Here is an 18,971-nt window from a genome sequence, read left to right as displayed (position 1 = left end):
GAAGGAATCCCACATGCAGCATGCAAAACACCCCCGCTGCCCTTCACCAGGACTATGGTTATACTGTGCTTACTCCCAAACACCAACAATGTGGGGGCATTTGATCAGCACTGACCCCAAGGGTGAAGTGCCACCCCTAGAATCAGTGCTGTTCCCAACTCCATTTTCTTTGTTCTTTTGAAACTTGTCATTTAAATTGCAGCTCAGCCAGGCACTGCTTTGAGATTTGATGGGAACACAGGAAAATGCAGCATGATTTACATGTACTAAACTTGCAGGTCTGAAGTATTGCCCTAAAATTAGACTCTTGCCAGTGATAATCACCATTCCTTTTTCATTATGTTTTCACAAGATTATTTCTATGACAATACTTTTAGGAGGATTGATATGAGAATGTCAAAAATGTTATTTCATTACAGAAGATGCAAATGTAGCTAAGGACATGAACTCTTGCAATTACATCTTTGAAAAGGCATACACCGCTGTTATTAATAGGAATTCAAGCCAATTTGAATGAAATGCATGGGATATTAATTTACATCTACTTAAAACCAGGATATAGAGCACATGGGAAACCTTGCTTTAACAATGTCTACTTTTTAAGACACACCAGTTTTGTATTATAAATCTATCAGCAATGGAGAGAGAAGGGGAGACTGAGTGGGTGGTGGTCAGAGTCCCATCTTACTGTGGACTACATATGCTTATATACTGTTCTAGGAAGACTAGGAATTTTTTACTACAATAATTGGGTTAATCATCACATAAACATATACATTTTGTGAAATCTCTTGCTTGTAGAAGTTGATTCAATCTTCTTGCCTGTCACCATCTGATCCAATCCTCCCGTTACCTTCAAAGTTCTGTTTGCTTTTGCCAAGGCATCCTGATTATCAAATCTCTTATGTTAATCAGGTCCAAAGTACATCATAAACTCACTAAAGTATCTGGGCAACTGATAGCATGAAAATCAGACAGACATTGCTTTTTTGAGATTCAATGGGAATCAAATGGGAATCGCAGGAAAACGTGATTTACATGTAATAAAATCATAGGTCTGAAGAGAGTGTCTGAAAGTGGTCTCTGAACCACTTTCAGACACTCAGGGTTGGTTTCTTCTCCCAGATAACAAGTGAGAGGACCAGATGAAATGGCCTTGAGTTCAGATTGGATATTACAAGAAAATTCCTAATGGAAAAGGTAGTCAGGCTTTGAAACAGGTTCTCCAGGGAAATGGTGGAATCACCATCCCTCAAAGGGTTCAAAAGGTGCATGGATGTGGTAGGTGGGGATATGGTTTACTGGTGAAAAAGGGGGTGCTGGGTTGATAGCTGGACTCAGTGGTCTTATGAGTCTTGTCCAACCTTAATGATTCTATTATTCCATAAAAATGAAAGTAACTCCTTCCCTATTTGTGACACAGCTGTGTTTCAAGGAAGCTCACATTTCCTGAACACAGCAAGAACAGTTTTTTATTTACAGATGCACAGGGAAGCCCTAAAACATCTTCCAACAAACCAGTTCCCTGTCAGATTTCAGCAGGATCATTCTCCCAGAGATCCAGCCAGCTCTAGGAACAAGCAGATTCTCCTTGCAGCTGGAGAAGACATTCCCACTCATGTATGGCAAGCAGCTCTCCCCTATCAGCACATACTTTAGCCAGCCATAGCCAGAAGCACCCACTCACTCCTGCTCCTGGCAGCCTTGCACACTCCCAGCTAGGGCAACACTGCCATGACAATGATCTGCAGAAACATTTTTCTTCTTGCTTCCTGCTTCTTGTATCCCAACTATCCGTGAAGCTGAAGGAACAGCATGAGGTCCTGAGCATATTCTGAGATCAAGCAGAAAAAATTAAGGCAAATTAAGGGCATTTTAGCTACACATGGCTAGGTAGATTAGCATTTCTGTCTCATACAGATCCTTTTTGTTTGCAAAAGGATGTTTGTTAGCAAAACCAATTATCTGCATCTATCTAAAGTATACTTTTGAGAAAGATGTTTTTCTATAAAACATGCCTCAGGTGACAGAAAAATGTCACTGAATTGAAAATAAAAAGCATGTCTTATCTAAAAGGGATAAGCAAGGAGTGCAAAGTTTTTCAGGGGGAAAAAATTAGGATGCTGAATACAGATAAAGTTTAAGATAATTAGAAGCACTTTCATGGACTGGACTTTACAGTTTTTCATTACACAAAAACTAGATTATGTATTTAAAAGACATATAGTAGTCGATATACTATAGGGCCAACATTCACTTGAGCATTTATAGTTTGTAAGTGCATCACCCAAAAGAGAGTGAATATTTCAGAAACGTGTCAGTTTCAACAGCATAATTATTCTGCTTTTCTCAATTTGTCCTTCAGGGTTTTTTTTCTTCTTAGACAGAAACAACTAGAATGAATATGCAAAGAAAGTAAGAATACTGTGAAATTTAATAATAAAACACCCAAAGGAAATCTGCTAATCTGCTAGAAACAGCATCTTTATAACAGTAGGATTTCAAGTTTCATTTTGTTCTCTTAGAGCAGACATGAAAATTTCACAAACATAAAAAATTGCAGGACAGACACTTTAAAGATTAACAAAACTTGTTCTAGTAAAACTTAATGTACTGTATATATTTAAAATTAACAAGGACATTATAGCTAAATCAGCTAGCCATGAGAGAACGTGAAGTTTTTTAATTATCAGAGTGTTGCTGGAACAACATTATGATTTCAAGCAGCATTGCATGAAGCACTTGGTAACCTCAAGACAGCACAGGACTGCCACCTTGTGAACAACAAAAAACACCAGAACCGCATGACCAGAACAAAATTCTACTGCCCCCAGACACTATAAAATACTTTTTCCTTACTTTCTAACAGAAGTAATCCATCTTATTTATCAACCCTCTAGAAAATTAATAGAAAAAAGTATTTCAGCATTGCTTATGGTATAAAATTCTTGCTAATATTGAACATGAACATGTGTTGTCAAGGAAGTTAAAAGTAATGAAATATAGAATTCTCACAAACAGCAGGAAATGCAGTTCACAGCATAAAGCATTATCAAACTTCCTATCAGGTTGAATAACAATGTATTTTTAACTAAAAGAGAAAAAAAAGGTTCAATTGTTTGTACTTTTTCCTCCATTTCAAAACAATTCAGCCATGCTGTGACTCTTCAGCTATATTTATTATTCCAACAGTTACTGAAAATCATTTCTAAGAAAAATTAAAGCTGAGCCTTTTTTTCAAAGCATCCATTATAGAAATGTTAGCTATGTTATTTTTTGTTTTACCTTCAATACTTCAAGGAATTAGTGTGATTTTATTCTAAATTGGTAATTAACAGAATTTGCAAGAAATTAACATTTTAAAGCAGTTGTAAGAAATTTCACTGACACCTGCTGAGAATTAACCTAAAGTAAGCAATTATGGTTCTATTGAATGTAGAAGACCTTGGCAACATGAAGCAAGATAAATACAGCCCTTTTTGCATGTCTTTAAGGAAAACAACTAACAAATTTAAAACAACTACAATGGAAATATTTCAGGGACAAAATACAAAATACTAAAATCCATTTTTCAATGGATTTCAACAGTGTTACTGCTATTTGTCAAAATGCTAGGAAATACTGATGGAATTTGGAGATCTTTCTTTATGACCAGTTCTGACACAATATAATGCCTCTGATTTCTGGACTGACTTGGCTAATATTGAATATTACCTGCAAACAGCCTCAGGTTCATGGCCAAAAGTGAAAATGTAGCTTTATTCTACAAATACATTCTCCTTTCATACTTTAGTAATTCATCAACTTCCCTTTTTAAACAAACTTTTATCAACTCAGACTGCTTTCAAATGAGCAAAATATATTAAGCACCATTTTACTTGTAAATAAAAACCTGTATGTATAGTGATAAATTCCAATATAAAATATTATGCCATTTCATAGTACTGGTTAAACAGCCCAAACAGGTCACAGACATCTCTCTATGTGTCATTTTTCTAGTGTCTCCTGGGGTGGAGCTCATTAGAAAGGTATAGTGCCATAAATTTTGGTGGATGTTTTTCATTCACTTTTCACAACCAAAAAAAAAAAATTAAATTGTTTTAAAAATTGCACATATTTAAACTGGTTCTTTTCACCTGAAACACAGTTGCTACTTCTGTTAAAAATAGGAATCATGAACAGTCTCTCAACAGAGTTGATCAAGAATGGCATTTGAAACCAGTAAAAACATACGTGCTGGATAAAACACCTGTTGACTACACATGGATCTTTGCAAGGGATTTTTTTTTCTCAAGGGAATTAACACCTGCTCCCCTACATAAAACCAGAAAAAAACCTTGGATCTAAGATACAACTTGGAATCCTAGACAGAGCCCCATGCCTTTCCAGTTACCATTCCAACTCAGTATTTCAGGGCACAAATGAATTTGAACTTAAGCAGGCAAATGCTCTTTAACTTACAATTTTATTGGCATGGCATACAAAAACAAAACTGGAAGCAGAAGGCACACAAGACTTCCCCTCTCAAATCTGTGATACTGAAATCACAACACAACATCCTGGACTCTGCCAGAACCACACTGGATTCTTGAAAAGCAATCCATTTCAGGTTTCTTTTGTCCCTTCAACATGAAGAATCAAATAGGGACTGATTGAAAATGGCTTTCCCTATGGTACACATTGACAACAAATTACCAGCCTTGCAAAAGGCCAAGAAGCAAAAAGCGACCCGGCAAATATCCTGAATTCAATACAAACAGCTGCTCATGGAAGAATGGCTGGAGGTTTCCTTAGGAGAAACAGGGTTGCAGAGGCATTGATCAGAATCTGAGCTCACCACACCCATCACAGGGCTAGTACAGAGAAGGAATTGGAGCCAGGACACGGACGAGTAACAGTACTGACCTGAGCCTGTAACTCCCCAGAACTGACCTCTTGAGAAACAATTCCAATTCCAAGTGATTTGAGCGGCAAAAATATGATGTTTGCACAGATTTGGCTGAAGTATTATCATTACAGAACAATAATGAATTTAAAGAAGCTACACAGTGCCTGAAGTTTTGGAGACCACTCTCCCCTGCCACATACTGTAGCAATCAAATATTTTTGAGACTTATAAGTGATGTACTTACAGGAACTATTAAAGCCTTCATTTACTCTGATGATAGTGCACACTAGATGCTTTTAAATATATATACATCACTTTGTCAAACAGAATATATACACTGAAGTTCCATTAAACGTGAAAAATACTTAAAAGAACAGTTCAATAATACCATTAGTACCTCTAGAGGATTACACATCAAAGATCTTTGAAACACTCAGTGCAACTCAGAAGTTGCACTCAGAGTCGATTTCAGCACAAACCTGTGAGCACAGAACCACAGGACATAAAAGCTCAATTATTTAAGAGGGCTGCAATCCACTGCACGTTGCAGTCTGACATCTGTAAACTACTCCTTTTCTAACAGGGCACATTACCAACTGCTGTTTATGTTTTATTGTACAGTAACACTTATTCCTCCAAAGAAGGTGCACACGCATAGCATCTGCTGTGTTTTCTAAATAGCAGTTTTAAATAAAATGTCCAAAATTCTCTAGTGGTTTAAGAGCCCATTCTCCTTACAAAACTAATGTAAGCATTTATTGACAAAAAAAGTAATGGAAATTCAGAGAGATGTAGGAGGCTTTGAAAACATAGTGCTTTAATAGTGGTTTACACTTTGACCACTAGTAAACCTAGAAGGAAGTGGCCTGATTTGAGGAATAAATATGCACACAGATAAATCAACAAAAAGGTTGAATAGACTGAAATCCTTCTTTTGTAAAAGAGAAACCTCTGAAACATACTTATAAACTACTTCAAGGGCATGTTATACAATATTTTATTGTCATGAAAAATGACAGTAAACATCTCCCTTATTTTACATTAATTACAGAAAGGTGTTCTCACATTTCCCCTCATACTGAATTTTTAAATTTTCATAAATTCAATATATGGAGTATCTTCACATTATAACAGATCTTGCATTTGGTTGCAACAATATAAGCAAAGAGCTTACTTCCCAATTCCAGCTAGGGAAAATTGTCCTTACATGATGCAAAACACACTGCTTCATTCCAGAGTCCAGTCCTGAAACAGAACTGTGTTTTCCTACAGGTATAAAAGTACCAAAAAAGTCACCACATAAACCTCTGTACTTCATCACTATTTTCCCATTGGAATGTTCTATTTAGAAAAAGATAAAAAGTTACAGCATTTACTAAAATATAAAAAGCCAGCTCCAGAAGTTGTCTATATAGAGACAGAAATGGAATATTAAGCCTATATATTAAGAATGGCAAAATAAAGTAACGAAATTCTAGCAATTTTTGAGGAACTGTGACTGCTAATAAGCATACAAAATACATTAAGATCCAAAATATTGATTTTGATTTTAGTGTATCAGCAAAACTCCAGCCAGCAAATATATAGAATGGAACTAACAGGTATTTTACAAGCTCATGTCTTTGGAACACTTTTCTCCAGACATAAAATGTATAATGTCTGTTGTCTGCTAGTAAATACTTATGGACATAGGTAAATTTCCAGATCAGGAATAAAGAGGTGACAGTGACTAGGCTATACTGCACAGGGTGCTTTCGCAATGACAAAAGGAATTTCCTGATTTTAGTAGGGGTCAGTAAATGAGAAAATGAGAAAAAACCAGTAAAGGACAGAAAATAGAACAGCTGAGGAAAGTGCAAACAGGCTTCATGACTACTTCTATCACCAACAACTATTCCCCCATTGATGAAGACAAAAACAAAGAAGAGAGATACTAATATGATGTATGGCCAAGTTAAAGCAGTAAGTGTAACTAAATTTTTGGGTGACAAGAGATATTCAACAAGAAACTGCAGTATTCTGGTCAAATCTGAAAATGATCCTTTCTTGGAAGAAATCTTTTCATCTTTCTTTTTCTGCAACTCAATCTTCCAGGCTTCATTTACCTTCTCTGCAACAACATTTCCAGCACAAAAAACTGTCCACACAATATTTGTCTGACGAAACATGAAGCCACAAAATCCAAGGAGAGCAGAAGTTTTATGGTTACCATAAAGGCACATTAAATAGGAAAAAAGAGTAAAAAATACTGATCCTGGATCTGTATAATAAAGGAATGTAAAGAAATAAAGGGTGGGAAATGCTGCAAGAGTTAATGCAGACAAGATCCTCTGGAAACCAGACACAGCCTAAAGAAGAAGCAGAAAAATGAGGTTAGACAATGCCCAATAAAATAGAATTGTATATTGAAAAAAACTCTTGAGAATTCCATTAACATTGGTATAACTCTTGAGAATTAACATTGGTATAACTCTTGAGAATTCCATTAACACAATATAATAACTCCTATGTTCTTTGTTTCCATTATTGCACAAATGCTGTATTTTTCTTAAGTTCCTGCTATGTTAATACAGTTACACAATGTTAAAATCCAAGTGAAAAGCACAGAACATTACCGCAGGTGATTTAAAAAGATGACAATGAAAATACACCAACTTCTTTCACATGTCAGGTGTGCACATATTTGTGGTGTTAAAATCATGGTGGGGGCATAAGTGCTCCCATACTTTGGATAAAAGGGCTGCATCAATGGGCAAAAGATAAAATCAATGGTTTATTCCCTTGCAATCTCGCCATGAGATTCTGTTTGTCTGTGTGACAGCACCATTCTGTGCCTCTACTATCACCTCTTTTGAACACAGTTCACAGAGAGGCCAACTCCAAGTTTCTAATCTTTGATGTAGCTTTTATTATTTATCCTCATTATAATTAACGAGTCAGAAAAGAAATTTTAAAAAAGGTAGGAGACCATGCAGTTAAAAACTCTTCCCAATTATTCCACTAACTACATGACAACACCACAAATCACAACATTAAAAAATGCTGCATGATGTTTCTGAATGATGTAGTGTGGAGTGAAACAGCCACTCATCACCTTACAAGGAAGGGGAACAGAGAAAATACTGAAGTCAAAGAAATGTCAAAGGATAACTAAATGCTTAGACTACTGTCATGAAACTTGTTCTTACATTTATGTTTCCACTTTGAAGTATAAAATTAAAAATGGAAACCATTTATTTAATCTGATCTAATCCTGTACAGTGTTATCATTTGCTTAAAAATTAAGAGATTTCCTCTAAGAAAATACACCAATTTTCTTTGTAGTAAAGAAATCCTTCAGTTTTCAGGGAACAGGAAAAAAATGTTTTACGGTTAAAAGTCAAACAAAGTAACTTTACTAATGTGCAGGATTTTAAATAGGCAATTAACCATTAAAACAATTTATTTACTGCAGTGGTGGTGCTTCAGATTTTTAATAATACAGCATTCTTGTATGCAAGCTGAACTGTTATGGTCTGGATGTGTGGACAGCTAGACAGGTAAGAACTGGCTGGATGATGAACTCGTTACACTCTACCAAAGCACAGTAACAACCCAAGTACCACAGGGATCAATACTGGGATCTGTCCTGTTTAATGGCTTCATCAAAGACAAGAAAGCAGCAGGAGGTCACTGTCACCAAGTCTGTAGTTGACACTGTATGAGCAATTTGATCAAAAGGACAGCTGTCATCCAGAGTGACCCACAGAGGCTGGAGGAATGGGGTAACGAAAATATGATGAAATTCAACAAGGCCAAATCCAAACGCCTGCAGCTGAGAAATAAGAAATCCCCTTAAATGACACGCTGCTCACAGAGCAGCTGAGGAAGCACTGTTCAAGTTGTGTGAGGACTCTTAAGCAATTCCAATGACATGAATATCCAGACCTTTGGATAATAAGTCTGCATATCTACTAACTTTTATTTCAACGGGACTCCTTCTACTTATGTGCAAGAATGAATTTTTAGAGGACTGCACCTTGTGTGAGAAAAAAAAAAAAAATTAAAAAATTAGAGGAGTGTGCCTTCTTGGCCAAACTGGTGGTGGTACTCGCAGTTACTGAGTACCACCACCAGTTATAAAACTGAGAGCACCTCACGTATGTAGTGAAGGGAACATACACTAAGCCATCAAAGTTGCTTGTACGAGTGGATAATATTGTTTTACTTTGACCGTACCTTATTCTTCTGATGGATCTTGAACAGAAGCAAGTACAGTAAATAGAAGTTCCCAGCACTGAAGAGGAGATTGATAAACCTGAGCATTCCCACAGAGCACACCACGCTTCCCGTCCACCCGAGGAGCCACGCGGCGGGCTTCACCACTCCCACCGAGAGCAGGTACAGGCCGGGCAGCGTGGTGATCATGGGGTCCCACTGCAAGGCGAACACAGCGTCAGGGAGCCGCGACACGGCCACAGCACCGGGCCACGGCCACAGCACCCCGCCACACGGCCACAGCACCCCGCCACGGTCCCCTGGCTCGCCCGCAGGCTCCGACAGCTCTCGGCACTGCTGCCCTGCGTTCTGAACTCTGCGTGCGCTGCCCGGCTGCAGATGCTGCTCCACCCGCTACACAACCCGCGTTCAGCCACCCCCGACCCCCAGCGCTGCTGTACTGCTGCTGCACCTGCAGGAAGCGGCCGTGGCAATAGGCCTGGGCCTGCGGGACGTGGAACACCTCGTCCATGTAGGGCCCGCGCTGTCGGCGGCTGACGGCCGCGAAGAGCAGGCACGACAGCAGGAAGGCGCCGCTCATGGCGCCCGAGAAGCCGTAGGCCTCGGCGCGCTCCATGCCGGCTCCGCGCCGGCCGCGATGGGGCCGCCCTTCCGGGGAGGGGCGAGGGTGGCACCCGGCCGGGCGGGAAGGGAGGCGGGGCCGGGAAACGGGGGATTCCTGTGGGACGGCGAGCCCGTGGTCTGAGCGGCCGGGTGTTGTTAGCGCTGTGTTTTCCACGGGACAAGCGGCCGATCCCCCGGGGATGGAGCGAACGCACCGGCTGGAGCTGTTCCCTGAGCGCAGCGTCACGCTGCTCCTCTTCCAGCACGTGAAAAATGCCGCTGCTCTGCGGAAAAAAGCCATGGAAGGGTCCATTGAGGGAGCACTGATAAACCCTGCCATGGTGAGTGAATGCGAGTGCCGCCCTGGCGGAGCGGAATGCCCGTGGGAGCTCACGAAGCTGGCCCTTCTCTCAGCCGCTGTCACACGAGCTGCTCTGCGCCTCCTCCGGGCCCTGCCCAAGTGCCCTCCTTTGACTTCATTACTGGGTCCTACCGCGGAAAGGGTCGGCTCTGTAAAACAGCCTTGGAAGATTGGCCAAAACCACTGTTTTGATTAATTTCCCATCCTGCTTGGTGGAGTTTAAATCTGCCTCGTGTAAACTCTAGTGCTAATTAATTCATGCTGTCTAAAATCTAGTATTTGATGCATTTGTTCTCATTTAACCCATAAATAGTTTCAGAATCTAGTCTTTTTTTGTTAGAATTAGGCTATCAGAATGAAGTGGTCAGGAATTTTTTCAGATTTCAAAACAGTAAGTTAATTCTGTGTAACTCTTTCTGTTGTGTTTTACAGATTGTAGATCCTTTTCAGATTCTTGTGGCAGCCAACAAAGCAGTGCATCTACAGAAGATAGGTAAAATGAAGACTAGAACACTCTATTCCGAAATTATTTTCAGCCTTTCACCAAGCAACAATGTAAGATTTATTGAACAAATTTCTTTTTTGCCAGAAAAGCTTGCTAAGATCCACACAGCCAAATTAACTACATGTATTCCTTTAACACTACATAGCTAGTAGCAGAAGTTTTTAATTGATATTTTTAATGACACTAATGTGCTGTTATGGTTTGTAGCTTGTCAGAATTCCATTAATGCAAAATGTCTGTCAATTTATACTCTTGGTGTATCTGACACAGTAACTGAAAAGGTTCCTTGTATGTAGCAAGAAAGTGACTCAAAATATTTTGGGTTTTTTTCTCTTTTTTCAGATTTCAGATGCATTTAAAAAGTTTGGCATTTCAGACGGTGACACAGCAGTACTCATTGTGCTGGTGGTGGATGGAGACAAGAATGTAAATCTGGCAGATATAACATCTCAGGTGGAAGGCCAGCAGGTTTCCTTAGATGAACTCCCCCAGCTAACAGACACTGCCAAAGTTAAAAAGGTGTGTAGCCAAAAGAGAGGACTGACATGGAGAAAAGGAACAGTTTATTTAGTTGTCTGATTAAATATCAATTAACTTAGGATCTGTATTTCTTTAGCACAACTGAAAACTTATTTTAAGTGGACTTTGATTATTTCTTTGAATTTTTTAGTTGAAAAAAATTTTAGTTGTCACACCCTGACATCACAAAATTTAAGTCTTCAAATTATTAATGTTGTTAGGGAATTAGAGCATAAAAATAAATTCCTGGTTGCTGCCTACCATCCAAGAACTTTTGATTCCTGTTTTTCAGGCAAATATTAATTTGATTAAAAATTTCAGTCCAGAGCATTTTCATAAGCTTAAGTACATAGATAGTCCCAGAAGGGGTGGTTAAAATAGGAACAGGTTAATTAGCTGTTAGGAGCTGTCTTGGGGCATTTATGCTCTTAACAGATTACCATATGCTAAATAGGTATTTTGAAGCATATGTCTTCTACGTGATAAAACTCAAGTAACTTAAATTATATTTATCATGTCTGTCAAAGTATTGATAGGAGACATATGAATAAAATTGGGCAAATCATAGCATTTAACATATGGAGCTAAAAGTGCTGCTCTCATTCAGTTTCGTAGCTTTCCTTATTCTTGCAGTTTCAGAATTTGCTTCAGTCCAAATTTTGTCTTGCAGTCACAAGAAGATAGAAATATCCAATATAAAAGTGGGGGAGAGTGGAATAATCTTTTCTTGTGTACATAGTTTTTAGAAGGTATGTCACAGGTTTTTTCTTCCTTACACATCTTTACTGTTTTTCTTGGTTTTTTTCTGCAGATGTACAAAATTACTCCACAGGAAGAAAAAATCGGCACCTTATTGGATAGTGTTGTTTGCAGAATGTCAACAAAAGATGTTTTGTGAAAAAGGTGGAAATAAATTTCAGAGGAAATGAAGAAATACTGAGTACTGTGATGACATCTGAGCTTTAACCAAGCTCAGACACAAGGGTAACCTGAGCTGTGTTCTAAGCACAGAGAGCATGCCAAGCAGAATTTGCCATTGACATTTCGGTGTTTTTTCTTGACAAGGGAGAGTTGGCAGTACTTTAAGCTGAACTTAAACAAAAGGCTTGGAAATTGTACTTAATTTTGTCTTTTGTCAAATGTTTTGGTAGCCCCAGAGAGAGTTCAAACATTGTAAATCATTTTTATTAACCGTGCTCTGATTTGTTTTGGTTTGGCGACCTGATGGATGATATCCTTTTAAGAATACTGCTGCCAGAAAAGGCATCTTTATAGGCCAAGTATTTCTGATGGACTAGAAAGAGGAAATTTTCCATAAACAATCAGCAGTATCTCCCTCTTTGTGCTCCTGGGATAGAGTTGCTGCCCACCCTTGGAGGACAGGAAGGGGAAGAGGGGCGCCATGCCAGCCAGGGGCAGTGTGGAGCAGGGGCATCAGAGATGTGTACAATGAGAATAAGGTCAGTGTAGATAATGCTGTGGTGCTGTTAGCACCTGACAGTCTGATGTCATCCATTGCTGGCTTTAAAGGATAAGGAGTGGTGCTTTTACTTCCTAACACTGGTTTATGCATGGTGATGCTGAACACATAGAGCCTGGTTACAGGTGCAGAATTCACAGACAAATTTGCACCATAGGTTGTATCCACTTAAATTGTCAATAGAGCTTACATAGTATTCTTAAAGGACATAAAACTTGTTTTTTTTAACCACTGCTAGGAAAGGCCATCAAAGGGAACTAGGAGAACTATTGATTTCCAGTAGTCACCAGGTGTAACAGCTGTGAATGTGTATCATTTAGTCACATGCATGCATCCTGTTTAACTACTGTCCTAATTAGGTAGAAATCCATACTGTTTGTTATTTTTATTCTGTATTGTTTTTCTAAGATGTGCAGAAAACTTTAGCTGTCTGCATTTTTTCCCTGATGTTTTCTGAGGTATTATGATTCCTGTACTTAAAAGATCTTTGGAAGAGAATGCCTCACATTCTTGCACAAACCTTTTGAAGGAGAGATAGATCTTAGAGTTGATAACAGTACAGTAAACAGACCAGTGAAATTACATATAGACCTGGTTTTGTCTGTGTTTCTGTGTTTAATACAGAAATGTACTGCTTCAGTTTTGCATTTTGACTTCATTTAAGTCTTCCCTTAGTTAAAACACAATAGTACAAATACCATCCTTTTCTTACCAACCAGACCAATGGCAAATTTAGTTACGAAGTGCTAAGGGAATGACAAGGTTTATCAAAGGATTAGGGGCAAATGGCTGTGCTGACATCTTGCTTTAAAGATGGCTTTACAGAATGCATCATCCTCTCTAAAGGGAAATGTGATGCAGTAGTAAAAAATGGAGCCTGGAAGGACTTGAGTTTTCAAAAGTGTGTCACGTCAGCATGTGAGAATGACCATGGAAAATAAGAGACTTGTTTTCCTTTTCTGACAGTCCACTTGGTACATGGAATATATCATAAGCTTCACTGGCTGAACTACAATGTTTTTGTTAGTTTAAAATAACAGCAGACAGGCTTACTTAAACCACTGCCTTTTTTGAACACATGTAAAACATTTGTCCAGTCTGCTTAGTACAGGAGAAATAGTAAGAAAATGATTGCTGTGTAAAGTTTTGATACACAAGTTCCAAACTTGGGTTCCCAGTTTCTACTTCTCCATGTATTTCATTGGTGTAGAGACATTAAATAGCTTGTTACTGTTGACATAAGTTAAACTGTGATTTACTGTGAGACCCAAATGAGGTGTTTCGTGGGTGGATTTACAGGAAATTATTTTGGGAGCTGAAGTCTCCAGTGTCATTCAGTCAGGCAGATGATTTGAGTCTGTTTGCGTTGAAGACTATGCCCAACAAGACCACAGGTTTTCTCTAGGTGTGGTTGCATTATGCAAGTTAAATGAGTTATTTACAAAAACTGGTAATAAAAGTAGATTTTGTTCACCCTGCAAAGATGCAGTTGTCTTTCTGAACACATTAAAAATTATTTAATTTAAATCTCTAATGTTACTGTTAACTAAGGCTGTTTTCCAGGAAAGCAAAATTTTAAGAAAAATGTTTTTCAAAACATTTAATGTTCTGCAGTAGTCTCTTCTGAACTTTCATACCTCATCTCCTCTATCACAGGGTAAAAGAGGAAATTTTAGTATTTTCAATGCTTTATTTGGACCTCCAGTACTTCAGAGGCAGGATTATATATGCAGAATTTATAAATTTAACAGTTAAATGCTACATCATGATATGTGGTCAATTGTTCTAGGTTTTTTTTTCCCTTGGTGGGGTACATTTGGGATTTTGTGTTTGACTTCCAGGACACTGAGGCCACTGCCTGTCCCACAGCCCTGATCACCAGGGGTTTTTGTGCTGCTGTCAGAGTGTGTAGGTCCCTCTCCCATCTCATGTACTTCAAAATTATATTGACAGGGGAGGGCCCATCCTTTTGTGTTCACTTGTAATGTTCACCCTACATGTTTTATGACTGGGTCCCTGTGTTCTATGACAATGTATTTAATGTGCTAATCATCTGTTTTCTTAAGTATTCCTTTTGTGCTGTTCTCTAGGGGGCATCACCAAAGCACTGCTCCCATGTTAAAGCAGGCTGAGGTGGTGTCTTAACAAGGGTGTCTGTGCAAGTAGGGTGATGCTGGTTGGAGGAACAGCAACTTCAGCACCTCACTGCCTGCTGAGAGCTGACACCGGTGTCTCTGGTGCTCCACTGACCTTTGTTAACACTCCTGGAGCTCTTCTCAGAGACATTTCAGTTTATATACCTCTCCTGATTAGGGATGGATACCAAAATGGGGTACACAATACTTAAAGAATTGTGTTGTCTGCAAGTACAACCTAATTACTAATGTGTATCTGAGTTACAAATGTGTATCTGAGTCTGTAAAATGTCTAAATATCCTGCAGAGTTTTGTTGTTTTGGGTTTTTTTTTAATTGGGATAGCGTGTATTAGTTTAGGCAATGCTAAAATTTGGGTTTAAGCTGAGTTTAGGCTCCTAAGGCTTGGACTGTTGTCTCCAACAGTCACTGTCCCTCAGAGCTGTCAGTCCACTAATGTGTGCTCATCAGCTGTAGACAACCAACAAAGAGTTGAACAGAAACTGCCAAACAGCTCTATACTCAGAAGCTTGCAGGTTGTCTGAGTGGGATTGCTTCCTTGAAAATGTGGGAGTATGCAATGCCCTCCATCAGTGATGGGCTGGTGTATGTAGGAGCTGGTGCTGCCATGAGATGTTAATGAATTATGGAAAAGCAGGTGGTGGTTGCAGATAAATATGTACAAGGTGAAGACTGAGCCAGCTGGTTCTGTGACAAAGGATTCACAAAAACAGCTTATTCCATAATTTTATTCCTGAGTTTACAAAATCATTACCATAAGTTAAAGATAATGGATGCAAGTCCCATATAAACTCTTCAGCAGCGGAGATGAGAATTTGACTTTTTCATTGATCTTCCTTTGCCAGCACAATAGCTGGGTTTGTTGATTATTTTTTCCTATGTTGTTGTGACACAGCAGATTATTTCCCAGCTTACAGTCTATGTTTTACCATGGATTGGGACAGGCGGAGGTAGAGACTCAGCAAGTTCACAAATGGAAACCTGGGGTGGACATAACAAAATATTGACCAATAAAACAGAAGCTGAACTCTTCTTTCTAGAATATCATGCTTAAAGTTTCATATACATGCTGAGGGTAATATAAATGTGTACAAGTCAAAGAGGTCTCTGTTATTCACAAAATGATGTTCTGTACATGGTTTGTTAAATTGCTTCATAGATTCACTTCCACAAGTAGCAAGTATTTAAGAGTTTCAAGTAAACTGAAATACGCTGAGACCATTTTTTTGTACTTCTTGAATATGGACAATTGACACAAATATACTTTTTTAAATATTGACAAAGAAAGTCCATATATTGCTGCTATAAGGATGAATCCTTTCTTGACCAGGCTCCCCAGAGTGCCCCTAGAAGGATCATGATGATCACTGTGTAAAGGGTGTGGACTGTAACAAGATCATCTCCATGCTGGTGCTTGAACCCAGAGGTGCTGTGCCAGTTCTCACTTCTGTTTCCATTAGTTTTCTGTCTGTGAGCACGGAGAGAATGTATCCTGACATAATAAAAAGCAAGATTAAGGTTAAAAATTATTCTTTATTAAAAGTTCAGTAGTGCTTGTAATGAAATCCAAAGTGTGCATTGAATCATTGACTAGATTTGGGAATGAGCTCTTCAGATTATCTGGAGCTAATAAAATAATTTCTATAATTGGAAATGCAAAACATTTACCAGCCATTTGCTATTTCTCTCCCACTGACAGGCACAGTGACTGGATATGGGCTTGTTAGAGGAAAAACAGTGTTCTTACGCCTCACTATTGATACAGATCATTGTATGAGAAAAAACATACCCTTTCATTTTGCAATATTATGAAAGAGGCGGGGTTCAAATAAAAAAATTACAGTTTTCAAAGCTTTAATGTATGGGAATAAGCACAGCATGTGATCTTCCCATCCTGTTCTTGCATGTTTTTCTATCTCTGCTTTTCAGAGGGGACTTGTGTCAAGGTTTCCATTAGGCAAAGATACCAGTCAGGAGTAACTACATAAAGCATATCTGCAGGATTCTCTGCAGTAACATTTGACATTGCTTTGTCACCTTTCCCAAAGGGTTTGAAACTAGAAGTATTCACCTATGGCAACAGACCTCCAGTTATTTTCTTCACTTAAAATTGCCTGCTAAGCCCCAGTGCTACGTCCTTGTTACCGCTGCTTTTGCCTTTTTTTTTTTTAAGAGAAAATAAGTGTTTAATGTGCACCATTACATCTGAACTGGAGTGCCAAAAAGAGATTAACTAGCTTGTGATTTTCATGTTTGTTAGGAATACATCTGCAATTAGATGTATTGCAGGTCTGGTTCATACGTGTTCCTGCTGTTACTGTGACAGAAGAGTAGAGATTACCACAAATGTTAGTACAGATTAGGAGTAAAAACAAACTTTAAACCACAAATTACATACTTAGGCACACTTGGAAGAGAGCTGTCAAAACTGATTTGTTAAAACTTTAAGACTAGGAAATGCAATCTCCAAAAGGGAATTAATAAAACAGAAGTTCTGCTGTTGAGCTTTTACAGAAGGTAATTGCAGAATTAGACATTAACATTTTTATCAGGACAATCTGTCATGTGTAGCTGCAAATCAAATAACAGTTCATGATCATTTGGGAGCATCATGTGAAGACCATGAGAGGAATATTCTGCCAGCAATTCGCTTTTCTGTTCCTACCTGAGGGGAATGCAGTATATGCAGCTTACCTTCTGCAAGCGTTCATGGTGTCTGGGTGTTGAGTTCCCACTGCGTCAGATGTCTTCTTGCAGAGAGGAAAAAAGCTTATTTTATCCTCGTTTCCTTGCACAAAATGAGACAATTTTCTCTCAGTACCAACAAAAAGAATCTTCTTTCCAAGCCCACCAATTTGACCAACAGTAATCTCAGAACACTTCTTATGTGTCAATGAAAGCTCTCAAATTAATGGTTTCTAAAGCTGATTTTGACACAGTTCTTCAAGAAATTCCCTTGAGCAGTTCACAAGGCAAGTTATGAGTAATCCCAGTGACTGGCTTCTTTTAGCTGCTGGGATCTCTTGTTATAAACAGTAGCTCCCTGCTGAAGTGTTGCCAAATTTATAACAACACAAGTAATGCACAGATGGAGGGTGGTGGTGATGAAAAATGCAGGATGAGCTGTAACAGAATTACTTTCTATTAGATCACAAGCTATTTTGGGGTAAAACTTAGTTCCCTTCTACAACTGCAATTTGGTTTAAATTGCCTTGAGTGAAATTTCAAGCGACCATCGCTTACATGTGCTGTAATACTGAAATATTTATTTTTTCTGAAAAAAGCAGATGGCTTTTCAAGAAAACTGACTTTTATAATACGATCACATTCAATGAGCAGTAAATAAGCAGTCAATAATATCACCACAAAAAAACACATTTTGACATCCAGGGTTAGTAACAAAGTCACATACATCCTATTATTTCCTGACCACTTGGAGCCATTAATTACCAAGAGTCTGTACCAATGCAGAGTTCCTCCCAAGCTGGGTGTTGCATGACCAGCTGGGTTAATGGTGGGTTTAGTACAACCAATTCAATGCCCCTGTAATGATCTATAGGGCTTGTGAACAAACACATTTAAATTTGCAATTTATAAACACAGACCAAAAACCTTCTTTCCCAAAACACTTCATTGCATCGTCGTTAAAATAACTGTATTTCTCTTTTAACTGTTACTTTCAGCTTATTGTCACATATAATTGCTATTAAGACAAATCTGAACTTGTAGTTCTGGTGCATTTCTAAAGGCTTTTGCCTTTCCTTCATATATGTCATGGTTACAGCATTTAAGTTTTTATAAAAATAAAACTGGTTCCTTTAGTTTTATTAAAACAACTAGTAATTTCCAAATATGTCCTGGAAGAATCACTTACACTTCAGAATATTACAATTGAGTTTGTTGACCCAAGTGACTAAAACTGTGTCACTGGAACCAGTGAAACTACCAAGGACAAAGACTCATTCTTCATTATTACTAATATATTAAATATAGAAAAACAGAAATATTACAATGACTTGAAAGAAGGAATTCAGACATCAGTAAGAATTACTGACTTGAATCAGTTCTAGCTTTTTCAGACCTGATCCTGAGAATATAAGAAGTTACAACTCTTGGATTTGGTTTCTTATATAACAGACCCATGGATAGATGCAACAATAAAAGCTGTATTCTGCTCCAGGGACACTCCAACTACAAAAGGCCTGCCAAGGGGAGCACAGCCCTGCCCCAAGACTGCTCCCT

At 38.5% G+C, this 18,971-nt stretch overlaps 2 protein-coding genes across 2 annotated transcripts; one reads left to right on the top strand and one right to left on the bottom strand.

The window, feature by feature from the left end:
• Nucleotides 1–4,446: 4,446 nt before the first annotated feature.
• ALG10 (ALG10 alpha-1,2-glucosyltransferase) lies at nt 4,447–9,767 on the bottom strand. The gene is made up of 3 exons (XM_059847306.1): nt 9,558–9,767; nt 9,107–9,304; nt 4,447–7,236 (listed from the first exon to the last, which is right to left on the bottom strand). The coding sequence occupies exons 1-3, from the start codon at nt 9,720–9,722 to the stop codon at nt 6,181–6,183; spliced, it is 1,419 nt and encodes a 472-aa protein (XP_059703289.1). The 5' UTR covers nt 9,723–9,767; the 3' UTR covers nt 4,447–6,180.
• Nucleotides 9,768–9,770: 3 nt separating this feature from the next.
• Nucleotides 9,771–12,028, top strand: TPRKB (TP53RK binding protein). Its single transcript, XM_059847307.1, has 4 exons — nt 9,771–10,050; nt 10,503–10,625; nt 10,918–11,094; nt 11,906–12,028. The coding sequence occupies exons 1-4, from the start codon at nt 9,910–9,912 to the stop codon at nt 11,990–11,992; spliced, it is 528 nt and encodes a 175-aa protein (XP_059703290.1). The 5' UTR covers nt 9,771–9,909; the 3' UTR covers nt 11,993–12,028.
• The last annotated feature ends 6,943 nt before the right edge of the window (nt 12,029–18,971 follow it).

This window comes from Haemorhous mexicanus, chromosome 5 (genome assembly GCF_027477595.1).
Source record: "Haemorhous mexicanus isolate bHaeMex1 chromosome 5, bHaeMex1.pri, whole genome shotgun sequence".
Lineage (NCBI taxonomy): Eukaryota > Metazoa > Chordata > Aves > Passeriformes > Fringillidae > Haemorhous > Haemorhous mexicanus.
This window is presented reverse-complemented; position numbering and strand designations above follow the sequence as displayed.

Coding starts and splice junctions, on each gene's coding strand:
- ALG10 (XM_059847306.1), bottom strand. CDS start 9,722: ATGGAGCGCGCCGAGGCCTACGGCTTCTCGGGCGCCATGAGCGGCGCC. Junction 9,305..9,557: donor GCCACGGCCGCTTCCTGCAG/GTGCAGCAGCAG, acceptor TTCGCCTTGCAG/TGGGACCCCATGATCACCAC. Junction 7,237..9,106: donor AGATCCATCAGAAGAATAAG/GTACGGTCAAAG, acceptor CTTCTTCTTTAG/GCTGTGTCTGGTTTCCAGAG.
- TPRKB (XM_059847307.1), top strand. CDS start 9,910: ATGGAGCGAACGCACCGGCTGGAGCTGTTCCCTGAGCGCAGCGTCACG. Junction 10,626..10,917: donor GCCTTTCACCAAGCAACAAT/GTAAGATTTATT, acceptor CTCTTTTTTCAG/ATTTCAGATGCATTTAAAAA. Junction 11,095..11,905: donor ACACTGCCAAAGTTAAAAAG/GTGTGTAGCCAA, acceptor TTTTTTCTGCAG/ATGTACAAAATTACTCCACA.